General features: G+C 61.2%; 2 protein-coding genes across 7 annotated transcripts; both read right to left on the reverse strand.

Moving 5' to 3' along the window:
• Window positions 1–186: 186 nt before the first annotated feature.
• TGFB1I1 (transforming growth factor beta 1 induced transcript 1) lies at window positions 187–5,485 on the reverse strand. Of its 6 annotated transcripts, none has more exons than XM_074813998.1 (11): window positions 5,464–5,485; window positions 4,746–4,897; window positions 3,924–3,955; window positions 3,631–3,737; window positions 3,279–3,375; window positions 3,016–3,178; window positions 2,790–2,930; window positions 2,377–2,550; window positions 1,803–1,884; window positions 1,325–1,473; window positions 187–1,209 (listed from the first exon to the last, which is right to left on the reverse strand). In XM_074813998.1, the coding sequence occupies exons 1-11, from the start codon at window positions 5,474–5,476 to the stop codon at window positions 943–945; spliced, it is 1,377 nt and encodes a 458-aa protein (XP_074670099.1). In that variant the 5' UTR covers window positions 5,477–5,485; the 3' UTR covers window positions 187–942. The 6 variants fall into 6 exon arrangements, with proteins under 6 accessions (XP_074670099.1, XP_074670098.1, XP_074670096.1 ...); XM_074813997.1 differs by lacking the exon at window positions 5,464–5,485 and adding an exon at window positions 5,115–5,374 and having other exon boundaries at window positions 4,746–5,034; XM_074813995.1 differs by lacking the exon at window positions 5,464–5,485 and having other exon boundaries at window positions 4,746–5,372.
• A 293-nt stretch (window positions 5,486–5,778) lies between these two features.
• Window positions 5,779–14,448, reverse strand: ARMC5 (armadillo repeat containing 5). Its single transcript, XM_074813985.1, has 7 exons — window positions 14,143–14,448; window positions 13,508–13,615; window positions 12,192–13,014; window positions 11,337–11,818; window positions 10,560–10,692; window positions 9,129–9,363; window positions 5,779–8,838 (listed from the first exon to the last, which is right to left on the reverse strand). Exons 1-7 carry the CDS (start codon window positions 14,417–14,419, stop codon window positions 6,928–6,930), a joined length of 3,969 nt encoding a protein of 1,322 aa, XP_074670086.1. The 5' UTR covers window positions 14,420–14,448; the 3' UTR covers window positions 5,779–6,927.
• Between the last annotated feature and the right edge of the window lie 7,155 nt (window positions 14,449–21,603).

Below are 21,603 nucleotides of genomic sequence, written 5' to 3' on the forward strand. Positions count from 1 at the left end.
CTCAACTGGTCCTACAGACCCTCCCAACCTTCCCCAGAGACACCTCAGTCCCATAAACAGTTGCACTGACCCTCCAACCGCCCCCCAACCTTCCTCAGGGAAGCCCCCCAGACCAATAACCTACCCCAGAGACCCCAATCTGCCCCACTGATCCCCCAACTGCCCCTCATTTCTCCCCCCCCCCAAATACAAAGGCTTTGGCACGTGCAAGCAAAGAGTGCGTGCGACCCACGGGGGCCCCCAGTGCCCCCCAGTTACCCCCAGCATTCCCCCTGGACCATCAGTGCCCCGCCAGTGCTTCCAGTCCTGCACCATGCACAGAGACCACCCCATGCTGTGGAGCAAGTCCTGGGCCAGATCCATGGTCACCCCACGGCATGGAGCAAGTCCATGGCCAGACCTGTGGGTCACACCACGCCATGGAGCACCCATGCGGGGTATTTATGAGGCACCCCGCCCCACGGGGCAGTTCAGGGGTGACAGACCCCCACATGAGGCTCCCAGGCGCCATGGGGGCACCTCCATGGATCACCCCATCTGATGGGGCACCCGTGGGATGGTCATGGGGTGTCCATCCGATCTCTGTGGGGCACGCTACACTATTGCACACCTCAAGGGTCCCATGCCTGAGGCCTCCAAGCACCCCAAGACACCCCCATGACCGCCCCAGCGGTGCACCCCATCCAATGGTGGTGGTCGTGGGGTGTCCATTGGACCTCTACAGGACACCCTGCACCATGGGGCACCTCAAGGGTGCCAGATCCCCATGCAGGAGGCCTCCAAGCACCATGGGCACCTTGGAGACCACTTCAATGGTGCACCCCATCCAATGGTTCATCCATAGAATGTTCTTGCGGTGGTTGCGGGGTGTCCACTGGACCTCTACGGGGTACCCCGCACCATGGGGCACCATCGGTGGGGCTGGGGGGGGCCGTGGTTGCCTCACCCGAAGAGGCGGAGGAAGCATGGCTGGCAGTAGGGCTTGCCCTCCTGCTCCTGGAAGGTACCCTTGGAGAGGGGCCGGAGGCAGAAGGCACAGACGAAGTGCTCGGGGTGGAAGCGTTGGGCCATGGCGGTGACGCACCGGCCAGCGATGGGTTCCCCGCAGCCCCGGCACAGCGAGCCCCGCCTGGCGTGGAAGTGCCGCTCGCAGTAGGGGTGGCCGCCGTCCTCGAAGAAGCTGCCCCCCACGAAGGGCGCGAAGCACTCCTGGGGACAGGGACGTGGGGATGGGAACATCAGGGACCAGGGGAGGTGGGGACGTGGGATGTGGGGACATCAGAGACCAGGGGAGGTGGGGACATGGGAATGGCGGGGGCCTCACCCGGCAGACGAAGCACTCGGGATGCCAGAGCCCCTCGAGGGCGGCGATGTAGCCCTCCAGGATGGGCCGCCCGCAGCCCCGGCACCGGCTGGAGAAGAGCTCGGCAAAGTCCTGGCGGCAGTACTGCTGGCCATCCTTCTCCAGAAAGCCTGGGGGACACCACAGGGATGGGGGGGGCAGTGCAGGGACGGGGAGGTGTGGGGACACGGGAGACATGGACGTAGGGATGGTGAGGACACGAGGGATGCGGCCGTGGTGGTGAGGCCAGGATGGAGAAGGAGAGATCTGGGGACGTGGAGATGGTGGTGGGACCAGCATGGGGACACAGGGACACGTGAGCACAGAATGAGGCCACAGGGACATGGTGGGACAGCGGGACAGGGCAGGGACACAGCGGGCCATGAGGGGACACGAGGTGATCTGGGAGGACAGGAAAGGACACGGGACAGGACACAGAGGGGACACGGAGGCCACCCACCTTCCTCGCCGAAGGGCTGCCCGCACTTGACGCAGCAGAAGTGCTCCGGGTGCCAGTTCTTGTCCAGGGCCGTCACCATTTTCTGCGTCGGGGGGGATGGGGACGTCATTGCCTGCCCACCCCCGGGGATCCCACTGCACCCCAGGGAGTCCCACCGCCCCCAGTACACCCCGCCGCACCCCATGGGATTCCACAGCACCCTACAATGATCCCCCCCTCCACGAGCCTACCACAGCCCCCCAGAAGGTCCCACCACCCCCAGGCGCCCCACAAGGTCCCACTGCACCCACGGGGGTCCCACTGCACCCCACATCACCCCACAATGCCCACCTTCACCCCACAAGCCTTCCATGGCCCCCCACAAGGTCCCACTGCACCCCACAGGGTCCCATGGATCCCCAGAAGGTCCCATGGCCTCCCAGAAAGTCCCACTAACCCCAGAGCTACCCAGAAGGTCCACCACCACCACGGACCCCCAAAATGTCCCACTGCACCCCAGGGGATCCCACTGCTCCACCAAAGGTCCCCTTGCCCCCAGGATCCCCTCTGCCCCTCCGGGGGTCCCCAAACCCACGTCAAGGATGGGCTGGGCACAGCGGGCGCAGCGGGGGGAGAAGAGCCGCCCGTAGTCCCGCGGGCAGTAGGGCACCCCATCCTTCTCGAAGAAGCTGCCGCCTCCCAGCTCCCCCCCGCAGCGAGCGCAGACGAAGTGCTCGGGGTGCCAGGCGCACCCCAAAGCCCTCACCACCTGCAGGGGAGGGGGAGGAAAAAGGAAAAAGGGGGGGTTCCCAACAGATGACACCCCACTTTGGGGTACACCAGAGGACCCCTCCCCCCCATTTTGGGGCAGAGCCACAGGCAGCCCCATTTTGAGATGCCCACAAAGAAGCCCCCACTTTGGGTTGCAACACCAGGCACAACCCTCTTTCTTCCTCCCCCACCAACCTGCCCCCTCCCCTTCACCCCCAGGGGCACCCCAAAACCCACCTTCCCAGCAATGGGCTTCTGGCAGGACCCACAAACGCCCTTTGCCCCCGTGGGGACCCCTTGACGGCTCAGGTCCGACTGCAGCAGCACCAGCATCGAGTCCAAGTTCCCCCCCTCAGGAACCCCCTTTTTGGGGGGGGGCTGGAGGTGGAAAGGGGCAAAAAGAGAGTTATGGGGGTGCAGGGTAAAATGGGGGGGCACACACCCTGAAACCCCCCAGACTCACAGTGCGGTGGAGGTGGAAGTCGGAGAGTGAGGCCATCAGCTTGTCCAGCTCCTGGGTGGCTGAGGTGGCTGAGGCCGGGGGCACCGGGGGGGTCTCCGAACTGCTTCGGGCAGGCAGGGAGAAGGTTAGGGGAGGCTCTGGGCGTGAGGTGCTGATAGGGGGGCTGGTAATTGGAGATGGCCCCATTTTGGGGTGCTGCTGATGGGGGTGACCCCATTTTGGGGTGGTGCTGCCCCCCTCCGGGGAGACAGACACACACTCACCGAGTCGGCGACATCCCGACTTCACCCCCATCTGCCGCATCCTTCCTCTTCACCCCCTCGGGGCTCTTCAGGGGGGGAAACTGGGCCAGGATCTCATCTGGGGTGGGGGTCACAGCCAGTCTTGAGGTCCCCAGGAAGGTTTTGGGGGTTCCCAGGGTGATTTTAGAGGTCCCCAGAATGACTTTGGGTGTCCCCAGGGTGATTTGGGAGAGGGGGCTGAGAGCATTTGTGGTGCCTGAGGTGATTTTTGGGGTGCTTTGGGGGCTTTTGGAGTGCCCGGGGGGGTGTTTGGGGCAGCCAGAGATGATTTTAGGGTCCCTGCTTGGATTTGGGGGTGACAGGGGCGGGGTACCTGCAATGGAGCTGTGGGTGGCGTTGAGGTCGCGGAGGAGCCGGTCAAGCTCCCCCAGGCCTGGGGGGCCTGGGGTGGGCCGGGGAGGGCGGGCCTTCTGCACCGTGCTAGGGGACAGGAACACCGGGGAGTGGCATGTCCCCTCCGTGCCCCCAAGGTCCTCTCTGTGCCCCGCCCTCGGCCCTCCACCTTCCCCTCCCAAATCCTCCTCGCCCCCCCAAGGCCCCTCCCATATCCCCAGTATCCCCCCCGTTGTTCCCCACGCCCCCTCCAGGTCCCCAAGGTCCTCGTACCTGTAGAGCTGCTCGGTGTCCCCCCCTGGCGCCTGGGGACCGGCACATTGGGGGTTAATGAGGACCTGGGATGTCATCACCCCCAGTGTCCCCATCCCTGGGGTTCTCGAGCTCTCCGTGTCCCTCATGTCCCTCCCCGAGTCCCTGTCCTAATCCCCGATGTCCCCATCATCCCCATCCCAGGGGTCCCCAACCCCACTGTCCCCCATTTCCAGGCACCATGTCCCCAAGATCCTCCATGTCCCCAGAGCCCCCAGGGCTCCCCGGTGCTCCCAAGGTCCCCAAGTCCTCCAAAGCCCCCCCATGTCCCCAAGGCCCTCAACATCCCCAAAGCCCCCCCCGACCCCAAGATCCCCAGCACCCCCCGTCGTCCCCAGGGCCCCTCATGGCCACAGTGTCACAAAACCACTCAATCTCCCCAAGGTCCCCAACACGCCCAAGGTCTCCAAAGTATCCAACATCTCCAAGGACCCCCAGTGTCCTCCAATATCCCAAAACCCCTCCTTATGCCCATGACCCCTCAGGTCCCCTGTGTCCCCAAAGCCCCCCATGTCCCCAAGGCGCCCAGCATCCCCCGGTGTCCCCAGTGTCCCAAAGCCACTCAATGTCCCCAAGGTCCCCAACATCTCCAACATCCCTAAAGCCCCCTGTGCCCCCCAGGACCCCCGTGTCCCCAAGGTCCTCCAATATCCCCAATCCCCCCCCTTATGCCCATGGCCCCTAAGGTCCTCTGTGTCCCCAAAGCCTCCCATGTCCCCAAGGTCCCCAGCATCCCTCAATGTCCCCCAGGGCCCCCTGTGTTCCCAAGGTCCCCAAGCTCACTGGGCCATAGGGGGGTGGGGGTGGCCGGGGGGGGTCCTCCCTGGGGGCGGAGGGTGGCTGTGTGGGGGGTGCCCCCCCCGGCGGGTCCGTCAGCAGCACTGGCCGCCGGGCGAGGTGCGACGTCGTCGTCTCCAGGTCGGCCAATAGGGCGTCTTGGGGGTGGGGTGAGGGACCCGGGTGTTCGGGGGATGACCCAGGCACCCATGGACCCAGGTGCCTGGGCACCCATCCATCCCAGCACCCACGGACCTGGGCACCCAAGCACCCATCCATCCCAGCACCCACGGACCTGGGCACCCAGGCACCCATCCATCCCAGCACCCACGGACCTGGGCACCCAGGCACCCATCCATCCCAGCACCCACGGACCTGGGCACCCAGGCACCCATCCATCCCAGCACCCATGGATCCGGGCACCCATCCATCCCAGCACCCATGGATCCGGGCACCCATCCATCCCAGCACCCACGGACCTGGGCACCCATCCCTCCCCTGTTCCAGGGATCCAGGCGCCCGGACACCCATCCATCCCAGCACCCACGGACCTGGACACCCAGGCACCCATCCATCCCAGCACCCACGGACCCCGGCCCCCATCCATCCCCTGCTCCAGGGACCCAGGCGCCCGGGCCGCCAGCACCCGCCCCAGCGGCAGGGATGGCCGGAGGGGCGGCTGGCACCGGGGGCGGACGGACAGAGGGACGCGCGCGGCTCTTACCCAGGTCGTCCATGGCCGGGACTGGGTGCGGCCCCCCGTGACGTCGCCCCGCGCGGGCCCCTCGGTGCCCTTGTATGGAAGCGCCCGGACGCCTGGGCCCGGGCCAGGGAAAGGGCGGGAAGTGGCCGGACGCCTGGGCCCGCGGGATACGGGGGGGGCGGCCCGGCCGCCTGTGTCCGTGGGAGGGAGGAGGAGGAGGAGGGGACTTGGGAGTTGGGAACGGCCCCGGTCCGCGGGATGGGGGCGGCAACTGCCTGGGCCCGCGGGATACGGGCTTGTGGGGGTCCCAGACGCCTGGATCCTCACGCTGCTGGAGCAGTTTCACCTCCTTTATTGTGCGTTGCCTTCGCTACAGTCACGACCCCAAAACCCCGTGAAATCAACCGAACCCGGGTGCCCCTCCCATAGCAGCCCTGCCCTGACACTGGGGGGATGCCCCATAACCTGGGGGGACAGCGTGTGTGCCCTGAAACGGTGACTGCCTCCCCAAATCTGGGCCTCCTCTCACTCTGTGTGCCACCTTTGGGGTCCCCCACCTCATGATCATAAAAAAAAAGCCTCAACATCTAGATGAGGTCCCCAGGGTCCTCAAGCAGGTCCCCAAGGGGCTCCTCCATCTCCCTTGCCTCATCTTCATCATCAAAAAAGGCCATAACATAAAGAGGAGGACCCCAAAGGTCCTCAAGGGGGTTCCTGAGGTCCCCACAGGGGTCCCTCAACCTCCCTGTCCTCATCTTCATCTGAGGGGTCTCCAAAGTCACTATGGTCCTTCAGCACATCCCCAAAATTAACAGGTGTTCTCCAAGTCTTAGAGAGGTCGCTTGACCTCCATGTCCTCCTCATTCCCATCTAAGGGGTCCCCAACACCCACTGAGGGATCCCCAAGACTTAAAAGTCCACAAAGCCCTCCCTAAGGTCCCCATGGAGGTCTCTGAAGGGGTCCTCCATCTCCGCAAGGTCCCTAAAGGTGTCCCCCAGGTCTCAAGAAACCTCTCCTGACCTCTTTGTCCCCCTCATCTCTGTCTAAGGGGTCCCTAGCAGCCATAAAGGGATCCTCCAGGGTGTCCCCAAGGTCTTAGAAAGGTCCCCTGCCTGACCTCCATGTCCTCCTGATTTTAATGTAAGGGGTCCCCAAGACCTGTAAAAAGGGCCCCCAAGGTCTTAGAGAAGTTCTCTGACCTGCATGTCCACACCATCTTCATCTAAGGGGTCCCTAACATCCAGAGGGATCCCTGAAGGTGTCCCCAAGGTCTTAGAGGTCCCTGACCTCCATGTCTTCACCTAAGGGGTCCCCAACATCCATGCAGTGGTCCCCAAGGTCTTGCTGGGGGTCCCCAAGGTCCTAGAGAGGTCCCTGACCTCCATGTCCTCCTTGTCTTCATCTAAGGAGTCCCCAACACCCATGCAGTGGTCCCCAAGATCCCCAAAGGAGTCCCCAAGGTCCTGCTGGGGGTCCCCAAGGTCTTAGAGAGGCCCCTTGACCTCCATGTCCACATCATCTTCACCTAAGGAGTCCCCAAGATCCCTAGAGGGGTCCCTAAAGGAGTCCACCATGTCGCTGAGGTCTCCATGGGTGTCCCCAAGGTCCTCATAAGGGACCCCAAAGTCATCCTCCAGGTCCTCAAGGTCCTCCTGGACATCTCCGAGGCCCCCATCAGTGTCTCTAGGGGGTCGCAGCAGGGGGTCACCTCCACCCCATGGCTCCCCCATATCAAGGTGGGGCTGGGCCCCCCGGGGCGCCACAGCAGCCATCAAGGCCTGGGCCAGGCGAGGGGGACATCGGGCCAGCCGGGCTACCCGAACCAAGCGGGGGGCCACGTTGTGGGGTGGCCCCCCCAGAATAGCCTGGGCAGCCCGGGTGGCCAACGGGGTGCAACCCCACCGCTCGGCCAAGGCCCAGAGGGCACCGGGGGATGCAGTGATGGCAGCGGCCATCACACCCTCAAAGCCGTCCACCAGGTAACGGCGGGCCAAGGTGATGGCAGCACCGGCAGCGCCGGGGGATACGGGGGGGGACAGGAGGGGACACCCGTCCCTGGGGCTGCCCCGGCAGCCATGGACAAAATGGAGGAGGAGGAGGAGGGGGTGGCGGGGGGCACAGCCTAAGGCCACCGCTGCCTGGTGGGCCTCGGCAAAGGCCCCCCCCAACATGGCTCCCAAGACAGGGGACCCCTGGGTCAGGGCTGCCCGGGCCACTGGCACCCCTGGGTGGGCACCGTTGGGGAGGAGGAGGAGGTCGTGGGGGGTCTGGGCATAGGGACACGTTGGGGACACAGGGGGATGGGTGGCTGGGGGGGGTGGTGATGCTCGGGGGGCTGGAGATTGTGGTGGAGATGGGTTTGAGGAACTCGGGGATGCTTGGGGACAGGGGTTGGAGGAACTTGGGGAGGCTTGGGGACGGGGAGATGGTTGGGGACACGGGTTAGAGGACCCTGGGGATGTCCGGAGGCATAAGGATGGTGGTGGAGGTGGGTCGGAGGAGCCTGGGGACACTCGGGGACATGGGGTGGGGGACCTTGGGGGTGTCCGGGGGCACGGGGATAGCGGTGGAGATGGGTTGGAGGAGTTTGGGGAGGCTCGGGGACAGGGGTTGGAGCTTGGGGAGGCTTGGGGACAGGGAGATGGTTGGGGAGATGGGTTGGAGGACACTGGGGACACCCAGGGACACAGGGATGGTTGAGGATGGGGGTTGCAGGGGTTTGGGGGCAACGGGGGACACGGGGACAGTTGAGGACATGGGTTGGAGGACCTCAGAGACACCTGGGGACAGGGGCTGGGGACGTCCGGGGACAGTGGAGGAGGGGATAGTAGGGGACATTTGGGGGGTCTTGGGGCCACTTGGGAATGAAGGTTGGGAGGGTCTGGGGACAGCTGGGGACAAGAGGATGCTCGGGGACGTTTAGCAGCTCTCGGGGACACTTCGGGACAGGAGGGCCCTGGGGAAAGCGGGTCTGGAGATACCGGGGAACGTGGGGATACAGGGGACAGCATGGGTGGGGGGTAAAGGATCACAGGGGACAGGGGCCACGGGGACTCTCCGGATCCCCACGAGTCCTCAGGATCCCCGAGTCCGTCTGCGTGTCCCCACGGGTTCCCGCGTCCATCGGTGCACCCCGGTGCGTCCCCAGTATCACCGTGTCCATCCGCAGGAGAGGTTGCGTGGCCATCCGTGTGTCCCCAGGTGTCTTCAGCGTCCCCAAAGGTGTCTGTGTGTCCCCACGGGTCCTTGAGGTCCTTGTGTCGGTCCAGAGGTCTCTGCAGGTCACCGTTCTCCCCAGGGGCATCGCCACTGTCCCCATGTCTGTCCCTCTGTCCCCACAGGTCCTCGGCACCCCCATGTTCCCACGGGTCCTTCGGGTCCCTGTCTCCATGCACCTGCAGGTCCCCCGTGTCCCCAAGAGCACCTGTGAGTCCGTGGGCATTCCCAGTGTCCCCCCATGGGTCCCCATCTGGGTGTCCCCAAGGGACGCCCGACAGCCCCACGCGTCACTAACAGTTCCAATGTCCCCAGCCAGGTCATCGGTGTCCCCACAGGTTCTCAATGATCCCTCCCGTGCCCAACAACCCCCCCAGCGGCCTCGACGTCCCCACCCACACCTCCCCGATACCCCATCGCATGTCCCCACCGCCCCGTCGTGCGTCCCCAGCGTGCCGCGGGGCCGAACCTGCAGGTCCTCGGCGCTGGCGTGTCCCGGCACGTCCTCGCCATCCACCGGCGTGTCCCCGACGTCCCCCAGCGTGTCCCCGGCATGTCCCCGCAGGAGGGCGATAGCATCAGCAGCGTAGAGGGCGAAGGCTGGGGGGGGCTCGTAGGGGGACGCGGGGCCCCGGGCCACCGCTGAGAGCAGCAGGGCCACCGCCCCCCCTCCCCACAGCAGCCCCCGTGCCGGGGACGCCGGCCTGCACATGCCAAGGACACGTATCATGCCAGCATCGTGGCAAAGGGATGCCAAGGGTCACGCTGACGCCACACCAGTGCCAAGGGTCGTACCAACAACATGGGTCATGCCAACGTGACAATAACGACTCGAGTCACGGCAACGATGTGGGTCACGCCAACGTGACGCCGCCAACGTGGGTCACGCCAATGACACGGGTCACGCCAACGTGACATCAACACAGTGGGTCGCACCAGCAGGACACCACCACCACGGGTCCCGGCAATGATGTGGGTCACGGCAGTGTGACGCCAAGGCAGTAGGTGATGCCGTCATGGGTCACGCCAACGCTGTGGGTCACGCCATCGTGATGCCAACGATGTCACACCAACGCGTGGGTGTCGTTATAGGGTCTGGGGCCACCCCCCACCCCGGGGGACATTGGGCTGCACATGCCTATGACACATCGAGGACGTGCCGATGACACGGCAGGGCACGCAGAGGGAATATATAGGACATCTATAGGGGAACTATAAGGCTACAAGTAGGAAATCTACATGAGACCTATGGGGGTGCCTATGAGGCATCCATAGGGGACTAACGGGGCTGCTTATGGGGCAGCTATAGGGAACCTACAGGGCTGCTGGTGGGAGTTCTGCAGGGGTCCTACAGGGGATCTACAGACTTGGGCACTGGGGATCTAGAGAGGATTTAGAGGGACTCTACAGGGCCAGCAGCGGGAGACGTACGGAAAATTATTGCGCTCGCTCTGCGGCACTTGGCGGCAACCTACAGACTATCTATAGGAAACACCGAGGAGATTGGCTATGGCGGATCTACGGGGCCCCCTATAGACGATATATCATGGATGCACCGCCTGAAAAAACCTACTCCGAGCACCTATGTGGGAGCTACAGACTGTTTCTAGGACCCCACAGGGATCCTATGGGGCTCTATAAGCACTGGAGACAAGTGAACGAGCAGGAATCCGTGAGGGAACCCCCCCAGGTGAGTTACAGGGCTGGTTCTGGGGGGCACGGGGGACTACAGGGACACCGTAGGGTCTGTATAGGTAACACACAGAGCTCTACAGGGGACATACGGGCTCAGCAGGAGAATGCGTAAGGGACCCCCCCAGGGGAGTTACGGGCCAGTTCCGGGGGGGCCTGCGGGGGTGCCGCAGAAAAGGGCTCTACAGGGGTGCTACAGGGTCGGTACCTGGTGAGCAGGGGCAGGGCGGTGGCACAGGCCAGGCGGGCCGGGGGGGCCCCGCAGCGCAGCATGTGGGTCAGCAGCCCCACGCCGAAGGGGGCCGCCGCCGCCGCCCCCAGGTTCCGCAGGAGTCCTTCACCTGGGGGCGATATGGGGGTCGGGTCCATAGGGACATAAGGTGGGGGGGGTGTCAGGTCCATAGGATCCCACTGTGGATCCTATCTCCTCCCCCTGCCCCCCAGGGTCACCCTGGGAGACCCAGAACAGCACTCAGGACCCCCAGCAGCCCCCCAGCAGTCCTCCAGAGACTCCAAGGACCCCCAAAGCCCCTCCCAGGGATCCCCAAAGCCCCCCCGGGACAAAGGGGGACTCCCAAAAGCCACCAGAATCCCCCTAAAGACCACTCAGGACTCCCCCAAAACCCCCAAAAAGGCCAATCAGGACACCCCGGGGACCTCCAATAGCCCCCCAGGGACACACAGACTACCCGGGATCTCCAGGAATCCCCAAAGTCCCCCAGGAACCCCCAGAGATGCCCAATAATCCCCCAGGGACTCCTCAGGGACCCTCAATAGCCCTCTGGGGACACCTCAGAGACCTCCAAAGGCCAACCAGGCCCCCCGTGGGACTCCCAGCAACACCCCCAGAGACCCCCAAAGGTCAACCAGGAGCCCCTGAGGACCCCCAAAGGTCCCCCCCCAAACCCCCAAAGGCCAGCCATGGCTCCCAGGGATCCCAGTTAGCCCCCTGAAGGCCCCCCAAAGGCCCCCCCCTCCAACTCACCCAGCTCCTTGAGGCGTGCCTGGCGGGGGTGCGGGGGGGCAGCCGTACGCCTGGGTCCCCCGGGCCGTGACAGCTCCTCGGCCTGGGACGGTGCTAGGCCGAGGACCAGCCAGGAGCGGAGCAGGGAGGGGATGTAAGCCCGGACCAGCGCCCCCAAAAAAGCAGGGTGCCCTGTCAGGCGCTGCAACACCCGGGCAGCCCGGGGGGCCGGGGCAGGGACCCCCGTCAGGTAGCGGAGGAGCCCCGAAACGACAGGGGCAGTGGCCAGGGCTCGGCTGGGCTCGTCGGCAGCTGCCAGGCGCCCCAAAAGTAGGAGAGCGGGGGCTTCGGGGAGCCAGGGGTCCCCCTCGCCCACCCCCCGGGGCAGGGCCAGTGCCCCCATGGGGGGCAGGCGGCGGCGAGGGGGCGAGGGGCAGCGGGGGGGGGCAGTGGAGGATGGGGGGGAGGGCGGTGGGGAGGCAGCTTCAGAGAGGAGCCAGGACCTAGGGGGAGAAATGCGGGGGGCACTGAGCAGTTTGGGCAGGGGGATAGCAACAGCCCCGGACCCCCAGACTGTCGCTAAGGGACAGCCTGGACCTCCCTGCCCCCGACACCGGCACTAGGGGCTGGGACCCCCCTCGCACCCCTGTTCTATTGCCACGGATGCCAGGGTGATCCCAGGGCTGCCCACCCGGCCCCGAGGTGACAGGGACCTCAAAAGTGACTGCAAGGAGCCCCCCACAAGGTCCCAAAGACCCCCAAGGGTCCCCCTCAAGGTCTCAGCAACCTCAAGGGACCCCCAGGGACACCCCAGGAGGTGCCAAAGCCCCACAGCCCCCACCAAAAGCCCGTCTGTCTGTCTGTCCCCCCACTCACTTGAGTCCCCGCAAGCTCCCAGCAGCCGCCCCAGCCCCAGGCGGGCCAGGGAGCTCCCGGGGGAGATCGCACGATGCCGCGGCTTCATCCTCCTCCTCTTCGTCTTCCTCCTCGTCCTCTTCTTCCTCCTCCTCCTCCTCCTCATCAGCCCGGGCCCGCAGGACGTCGGCGAGCAGCGGGACGAGGCCCCGGGCCTCCAGGGCCACCAGCGCCTCCTGATCGTAGGCGAAGGCAGCCAAAGCCAGGAGGACGCGGGGACGCCACGGCCGGGCGCGGGGCTCGGCCAGGAGGCGCAGGAGAAGCCCCAACCCGCCGGCCGCCCGTACCCGCACCCGGTTGACGGCCTCCCGGCACAGCAGGCAGAGCGCCCGGACAGCTACAGTGGCGCCGGTGACGTTGGGGGACGCCAACGCCCTCCTCACCTCCTCCGCCACCGCCTCCACCGCCCCGGCGGCCCCCAGGGCGGGTCGGAGTGGGGCGCGGGCGCAGGCGTTGGCGATGGCTCCCAGGGCGGGTTGGCGGTGGTCCCGCTTGGCGTGGGCGGCCAAGGCGGCCAAAGCGGGCAAAGCAGGGGCCACGTCGTCAGCCGAGGGGCCGGGGCTGTCGGTGAGACCCCGCAAAGCTCTGGCGACAGCCGGGCAGGCGGGGTGGGCCGGGGAGAGGGAGGCCAGGCGGGAGGCCAAGGCTCGGACTGCCCCGGCTCGGCCCAGGGCCCGGCGGGGGGCCGGGGCGGCCCCCAGGATGCGGAGGGCACGGGCGGCACTGTGGAGGCACTCGGGGGTGCCGCAGGAGGCAGCCAGGGACACCAGGAGGGGGCCGGCACCTGTGAGGAGGGAGGGCCAAGTTAAGGGGATGTGGAGCCGTGGGGTGAGCCTTGGGGACATGGGGATCGTCAGGGGGCATCCCAAGGCATCCTGGTGCTCCCAGGGATGAGAAGGCCATTAAAGAGGGCACTGGGGACACCCTTTGGGGAAGAAAGGGCATGTCAGGGGACAGGCTGGGGACATCCCACCACATGCAGTGATGAGAAATGCATAGAGCGACACGTTGGGGACACCCCTTGGGAACATGGCACCCGTCAGGGGACATCCCAGCAGCCACAGCAATGACAAAGCTATAAAGGGAGCAATTTGGGATACGGGGACCCATGAGAGGACGGGTTGGGTACAGAATACCCAAAGGACCCCTAAGAACACCTAGGAAACCTTATAGACAGACAAGGGACCCCCAAAACACTTAAGGGGATCCCTGGGAGTATGCACGTGTCCCCCGCAGACCTCAGGGACCCCCACGGCCCCCTCGGGGACCCTGCTCACCGGCATCAAGGACGTCCCGGGCACCGTCAGGCTCCAGCGCCAGGTTGGCGAGGGTGCGGGCCACCCGGTTCTGCACGCTCTCTGGCCCCGGCGAGGACAGAAGGGCCACTGTGGGAACAGAGGGCAGAGGTCATGGCTGGGGACAGGTCAGGGGTCACCCGGGGGGTGGACGTGTGTTGGGATTCTCCAGCTGACCTCAATGGGGCTTGGACCGAACCATTCCTGGAGGGGGGGGTGGTGGTGGTGTGTGTGTGTGTCTGTCTGTGTGTGTGTCTGTCTGTGTGTGTCGGGGCCAGATCCAACACCGGGACGGGGCGGGGTGGAGGCGCATCTGGACTCCCTCAGTCCCTCGGGGGCGTGTGTGTGTGTCCCCAGACCCATTCCCAGTACGAGGGGGGCCTCTGGGCTCCCCCATTTCCTCTATGGGGGGTCCAGACCACACCCCAGTACGGCGGGGGGGCTCAGAGATGTCCCACTCCCTCTCTGGGGGGGTCCAGACCCATTCCCTGTACCGGGGGCTCTGGGCTGTCCCATTCCCCCTCTCGGGGGGTCCAGGCCCATTCCCAGTCCCACGCCCTCCGGGGGAGCCTCCGTCCCGTTCCCTTCCCAGAGAGGCTCCCGGCGCCGGCACTCACCGAGGCGGGGAACGCCGCCGAGGCGCCGGGCCTGACGGCGGCAGCCGGGTTCGGTGCAACAGTTCCCGAGGACGCTGAGGGCCAGGTCGAGGGTGCGGCGGGGCCGCTCAGGCCCCAGCAGCTCCAGCAGCGGCCCCAGGCCTCCCCGCTCCCGGAACCGAGCGGCGCCTCCCGGCCGCCGGGTGTGGCGGGTCCGCAGCGCCAGAAGCGCCCGGGCCAGCCCCGGCTCCGCCGCCGCCCGCACGGCCTCCACGCACCAGCCCAAAGGCTCCGACATGGCGGCGGCAGCGCCGCCCGGCCCGGGCCCGGCGGGCGGGGGACGGTGGCCGGGAGGGCCGCGCGCGCCGCGGGGCACGACGGGAAACAAAGCCCGCCCCCGGGCGGGGAGGGGGCGGGGCACGGCGGGAAACGGAGTTCGCCCCTCCGGGATGGGGAGGGGAGGCGGGGGGCGCTGCCCCGTACCGGGAGCACCGCTGACGCCCGCACCGCGAGCAGCGGGTGCACGGGTGACCCCCATACTGGGAGCAGTGGGTGCTCCAGCAACCCCCATACTGGGAGCACTAATGACCCCCATACTGGGAGCAGTGGGTGCACCAGCAACCCCCATACTGGGAGCAGTGGGTGCTCCAGCAACCCCCATGCTGGGAGCAGTGAGTGCTCCAGAAACCCCCATACTGGGAGCAGTGAGTGCACCAGCAACCCCCATGCTGGGAGCACTAATGACCCCCATACTGGGAGCAGTGGGTGCACCAGCAACCCCCATGCTAGGAGCACTAATGACCCCCATACTGGGAGCAGTGGGTGCACCAGCAACCCCCATGCTGGGAGCGCTAATGACCCCCATACCGGGAGCAGTGGGTGCCCCAACAACCCCCATGCTGGGAGCAGTGGGTGCACTGGTGACCACCATACTGGGAGCAATGGTGACCCCCCGCACTGGGAGCGCTGGTTCCCCAGCCCTATCCCATCCCTCGAGGAGGGCTCCCTGGGGGATGTCCCCCAGCTTTGCTGCTCACACCCCCCAGCGCGGTTTTGGGCAGGGTTGGTAAATACACTCGGTCCAGCCCAAAAGGAGCCGTGGGCTCAGCGCGTGAGTTCCTTCCAGGGGATCTGCTCTCCAGCCACTCCTCTCCCAGCTCAGACTTGTGCCGGCCATCGCTCCATCCCCGGTGCAGAACCTGGCACTCGGACTGGTTCGATTTCGGGCCGCTGACGATCGCCCAGCGCTCCCACCTATGCAGATCCCTCTGCAAGGCCTCTCGTCCCTCGGCGTCACCACCACCTCCCAGGTCAGCGGCAGCAGCAAGCGGGCTGACGTCACGGGGCATTCGACTCCCGCATCCAGGTCGTGGATCAATATACAGACCGGCACCGGCCCTCGCTTCGCAGTTTCTGGTGTCACCTCTTTTTGGTGCAGGCACGGATGGCGAGGCTGCGCTGCAACGCACGGAGCTCGCTTGTTTTCCACCTGGGAATCCCGCGGCAGCGGCGCCGGCACCGTGAAGAGAGTCGCGAAGACGCGAAGGACGGCTGCCTGTCTCGCGCAGAGTAAGATTGTGCTGCGCGTGTGCGACCTGGCGCAGCGTTTCAGCGTCACGCGTCGTACCCGCCGCGATGCGTCAGTCCTCGCCGCAGCGCGCCTTGGCCACGTCCCTGCCGTCTCGGCGCTGTCGTGGCTTTCGTCGGACGCGCCCTCGGCCGAGGGGGTGGCAGTTACGCTCCTGTCGGCGCAGCGGCGACGGTCGGGTGCGGCTGGCGCTGTGGCACAGACGGCGGTTTGATGCTGCGATGTATCTGCCGTATGCTCATTCGTTTGTTCTGCCGGGAGTTTGGGGCTCTCGGGAAAAAAAAGAGCTGGCAGAGCTGACGTGCAAAATCCTGGAGTGACTGAGCTGGGCCGAAGCACTTGTTCGACCTCTGGTCACACCACAGTGCTCCTGTTATTTTTGCTGGGCTCTCCAACATCCCTGGTTTCTGCTATTTTCATTTTTACTACTTATTATTTACTTTAAAGGATCTAGAATAAACACTTAAGTAACAGTAACTAGAACAGCCGTTACGTTACAAGTAAACAATGCCTACGCTCCAGCTCTTATGCGAAACTTTACAGCCAGTAGTTACTTCCAATTTGTAGTACAAAATTACAAGCAGCAAAATACAAATAATAGAGCACTAATTGGGATTACTATCTGCAGAGAAACAACTCTAGTTAGTATTAAAAAAAATTAAAAAAAAGAAAAAGTCACAGGCGCTAGTTAATCCCACTTACTAGTAAAGTGACAATTAAAACATTAGAATACAAATAAATAAAGGAAATATTTAGGGATAAGTCATGACTAAATTTAATCATAGTTATTACTTAATGCAGCAGCCAGTAATTATTCTCAATCTGTATTGTAATAAAAAAATAAATGTAGCAATCCATCATTATGCAATAAAAGATAGAAAACTAGTTGAGAGTCATTAATAGCTAAACTTAAATATAGCCATTATTAAATAAATTTCAGGCATTAGTGATTCCCAATCGGAAACAAAATAAGAAAGTATTAGAATTTAAGAGGAAAATAGAATTGGAAAGCAATCGGGAGCATTTAATACTTAAATTATAACACAGCTGTAAGTAAGTTCAGAGGCAACGATGACTCCTGCTTAGAAAACAGTAATCGAAGCTTTAGATTTTTCAATAAAGACAAATAAAAATGGGTCGTTAAACAATGGCTGTGTTCAAATGTAGGCATTAAGAAAATTCACAGGTGGCAATGATTCTGAATCAGAACTAACAACATCAAAAAATTTAGATTTAAAATAAAATTAGAAAACTAACACAGTGTTTATGACTGCCCAAATTTAAACACAGCCATTTTTAGGGACACCCCCCCCCCCCCCCGTGTATGAACTACTTCCAAGTAGGGCTAAAACAAAACCAGCGCAAATTAAATTTGATTAGTGCACAATTGAACTGAATTTTAAAAACATTTAATAACTGCAATGTTAAACTTATGCATTAATGGTGCCAAAGCTGCATCATCGTAATAAAAATTTTCAGATGTGAAGCAGAAATAGAAGACTAATTGGGAGCAGTTTACTATAATTATATCTTCTTGTTATTACAGTAATTACAGTACTCCTAATTCGGTTTCTAATTCATAACACGAAATCACGATTTAGAAGATAATTAACCTTTCCTCTGCCTCAGTCTCCGCTTTCAGCACTTCGTCTCCTTTTCTTTGCGGCCGCGGAGACGGAATCCTCCCCGGGCACGACTCGTTTGCTCGCTGCATTGGATAACAGCAAATTATTTAACCAGGCCGTTCAAATAACACACTACTACCCAGCGAAAGAACTCGACGGGCTACACCGGCGGACGCTCCTCCTCGCCGCCGTGCACCTGCCCCGGCCGGGAGCCGGTACTGCTCGGAACCGCCACCGGCACAGCCCGGCCGGACCCGCCGGCGGCGAATCGCTTCCAGGGCAATTAACGCTGCCACGGGCAAGTGACCCCGCGATGCCAATCAGAGACTCCTAATTAAAAGCTCCTCCCACCCGCACACCGTACAGAAACGGCCCGGAGGCAGAACCAGACGCGGCGAGAGGGACCCGCCCGCGGCAGCAGCGACCGCCGGTCCCCGCGCGGGAAGCCCCAAGCGCGGAGGAACGACCCCGCGGAGGCCGGGCCGGCGCCGGCACTAGAGAGCCGCGGCCGGAGCGCGAACCGGCACCGCCAGGCCCCGGCAGGCTCCCCGCCACCCGCAGCAGCTTCTCGGCGACGGACGGACACCCCCGCCCTGCGGCCCCCCCGCGCAGCGCCGGGACCGGCCATCAGCGCTCCGGTACGGGCCCTTACCGCGCTCCCGGGCCGCCCGGAAGTGCCCGCCAGTCCTCCGGAAGTGCCCGTCAGTCCTCCGAACTCGTACTCTATGGGCCGCCAGTCCTCCGGAAGTGCCCGTCAGTCCTCCGAACTCGTACTCTATGGGCCGCCAGTCCTCCAGGATGCCAGAAGTGCCTCAGTCCTCTGAACTGGCACTCCATGTTTAGGGTTAGGGGTAGGGTTAGGGGTTTTGTGGGGTCTGCGCTTGCTTTGGCCGTAAACAAGCAGCCTTGACAGACCCAGCCACTGTGGCAGGTGCATCCGCCCAGTGAAAACAGAGCTTCCTGGTTGTTGAAAAGTGGAAGCTTTTGGCTGTCTTTGTTTTCGGGGTCTCGCGGTAGTTGAGACCTTTGACCAATGGGAGCCGCTATTGACTACGGGTCAGATTCGGTCTGGGTATAAACGGAGTCCCTTGGGGGAGCCATTTTGAGCTCGTCCCCTGGAGCTGTATGCTGCGGTCAGGACTCTCCCCTTGGGTCAGGACGCTGCCCAAGGAAACTCCTCGAGGTACTTTGGGTCGGGACGCTGCCCTGAGCAGGTCCTCGAGGTTGAGAGCCCTCACTTTCTAGGTGAGTGATGGAGCGTTTTGGGTTGTCGTTAAACCCTAGGTAGTGAAGTTTTGTTTTCGTTTGGGGTTGTCGTTAAACCCCTAGGCTGTGAAGCTTTGTTTTACGTTTTGGGTTCTCGTTAAACCCACGAAGTGAAGTTTTCGTTTGGGGTTGTCGTTAAACCCCTGGGGAGTGGGGCTTTGTAAAGTATTTCAGGTTATTGTTAAATCCCAGAAAGTTATTCTGTTCTCCTCTTGTGGACATCCGGATCTGTAATCTACGGAGAGCTGACTGGTGGTTTTATGAAAAAAATAAATTTATTTATTTTTTTAAATTGGTGGTGGGTTGCTTATTCGGAAGCCTCCGTAACAGCCACACCATCCAAACACACCACCTGCACAGTGTAGTGCTAGGGCCTGAATAATAGGCCCCGAAACAAAGTTGACCTCTAGATGAACCTCACAACTCTTTCCATTATTAGTATCTGTTAATTGGTAAAATCCCTATTACCATCACTGTTAATTATTAGTATCTGATCATTAATGAAATATGTATGCTCACTTGAAACAAAGAGCTTCACTCCACAGTCAGAATTGAGTAAAACTGTTCAGCAGGGATTCTTTATTCGCAGCGCTGGGCAGCACTGGGGATCGCTCCACCGCAAGTGCCGCACTTACAAACAAAGCGCTCTGACTAATATACACAAAAGGCATACATATTCATCAGCTTTCTTAGAAAAGGCAGCCTTATGCTAATGGGTTCTCAGAATCCATTTACATAGTCTGAACATGCGTAGTAAAAATAGAGTGAGGGTCTTCTCCTCTCATTAGTCGTTCACCTAGCCTTTCTCACGCTGTCTGTTGGTTGAACTTTAGGTTTCTCGTGTCCATATACAGCCATAGAGTTACCTCATCCGTCCTTCGGCTCCTGTTTATTCCCAGGAGGTCAGTTTAGACCAGCTTTCGGTCGCTTATCTCGACACTGGCGTCTTCTTAGACACTTGGTTTTTTAGGTCCCTGCTGTTAGGGATGTACTCGGGGAGTTTTTCAGACTGTCCGAGGTCTGTCTTATCTTCACTAGGCAAGGAGTTACAGGTTTCAAAACATCTTACAAGTGGGTAATGAATTTATACAAAAGTATAAATTAAGTTACATACATTGCAGTAAAATACGGGAAAAATAAAAGCTAGTAAAACACAAGTGATGGTTAACGTTAAAACTAAATGTGCTACTTTACAGGTCCCTGTACATTAGCAAGTTCAAGTGTACTTGTAGCAGCTTCCTTCACACTAGTGAAAGATGCAGCTTAGACAAAATGTAATTAGTAGCGAGGATGAAACGCTGTGAGAATGTTTATCCAACTTCCCTTGTTCAGCCTTGCTCAAGGCTGAGAACCCAAGTGTTCGGCCTTGTTAGAAACTCCCTTGGTTCTCCTCCCCAAGCCCTGGCCAGGCTCTGGGTGGAATCCAACAGGAGGACGAAACCAGATGTTTCTGCTCAAAACAAAGGTGCCAGTTATTCTGATTATCTGATTTTTGATATATAAGGCTGGACCCGCTTGCTGCGACTCTGGATGCCTCACCTCTGGATGGATGCATCGTGGAGGACTTCCCACTTGCAGGGAAAGGTACTACAAAACCTCGCTGCGACCGGGGCTCCGCGGCGACTGCGGGTCTGGATGTTGGTGACGTACGCAAGTGGTGATGGATCTTTCTTAATCACTGTTCTCCCCACTGTGTAGTAATGATTAGGTGCAATACCTTGCTTGTTCTTATTTTCTATAATTAACTGTATGTAGTAATAAAGTGTACTATTCTGTACTTACTGTTTATTTTCTGCATTACTTGGTTATATCCTTAATTATTAACAGTAAAATAAGCGTACATTTTTCACTCTGGTGTCTGAGTTTAATTGGCATCCTCGATCAGCAAAACACCAGAAGGTGCAAGCAGGGAATTCTAATAGGGTCCGGGTAAGGGTTAGGGTTAGGTCCTCTCTCGGACCCTTTGTGCTGCTCCCTGTCTCGACTATTGATCGCTTGATCGCTCTGTCTTGTTCTCTGTTCCTGTCTTTTCTCACGCTCCACCTGTCTGTCCTTCTCTCTGTTGCTCTTGTTGGTTCTAGGTCAGCACCCTGCTCTGTGTCCCTCTCCCTTCCGCAGTTGTCTCCTGCTCTCCGGCTCCCTGTCCCTCACCTCTCTTCTAGATCCCTCCATCCTGCCTCCTCTCTTTCCTGATCCCTCTGGCCTTTTCCCATCGCCGGCTTGGCGTTCTTTCTCCCCCTCTCTGCCTCGCTCCCATCCCTCTCCTCATCTCTCGGTGGCTATTGTTTCTTTCTCCATCACTGCCTCTCTCCCTGTCCCTTTCCTCTTCTTCTCTCCGTCCTCCATCCTCTCCTGAACATTTTGCCTGTAGAGCTCCATACCGCTCTCTGTGGCGCTGTTTCCCGGTATAACCCCGTGCCCAGCTCCCTGTGCCATTCTGTTCTGCTTCGTGGCCTTTTCCACTTCATCTTGTAGCCTATCCCGCTCTTTCCTTTCTCCCTCTCTTTGTCCCGATCGTGCTCCCTTTCTCCCTCTCTCGCTCTCTCATCCCCTCAAGCCCTCTGCCTTCTTGACCATCTCTTGCTCTCCCTCCTTCCCACCTTCTCTTCCCCCCACATTTGATTTCTCTCTCTCTCTGTTCGTTCTACTCTCCACTCATCATTATCTCTCTTTGTCCGTCTTGCTCCCTGACCCTGTTTTTCTTTCACCATGTGCCTGCAGGACTCCTCATTCCTTTACTAGTGATTTCTCCATCTCTACTTCCACCACATCCTCCCACCCTTTCGTGGCTTCCCAGCCCTTTTCAAACTCTAATGCCTCTCAGACCTCAGACCCCTATTCGGCATCTACTTTTTTCTGGCCTGTATTTGCCCTCCAGCCTCTACTTCCCTCCAGCCTCCCACCCCGTTTTGGCCTCCCATCCCATGTCGGCCTCCACTTTTTTCCTGGCCTCTACTTCCCTCAGGCCTCCCACCCTGTTTCGGCCTCCCACCCCGTTTTGGC

The sequence above is a fragment of the Strix aluco genome, unplaced genomic scaffold (genome assembly GCF_031877795.1).
Source record: "Strix aluco isolate bStrAlu1 unplaced genomic scaffold, bStrAlu1.hap1 HAP1_SCAFFOLD_113, whole genome shotgun sequence".
Taxonomy (NCBI): Eukaryota; Metazoa; Chordata; class Aves; order Strigiformes; family Strigidae; genus Strix; species Strix aluco.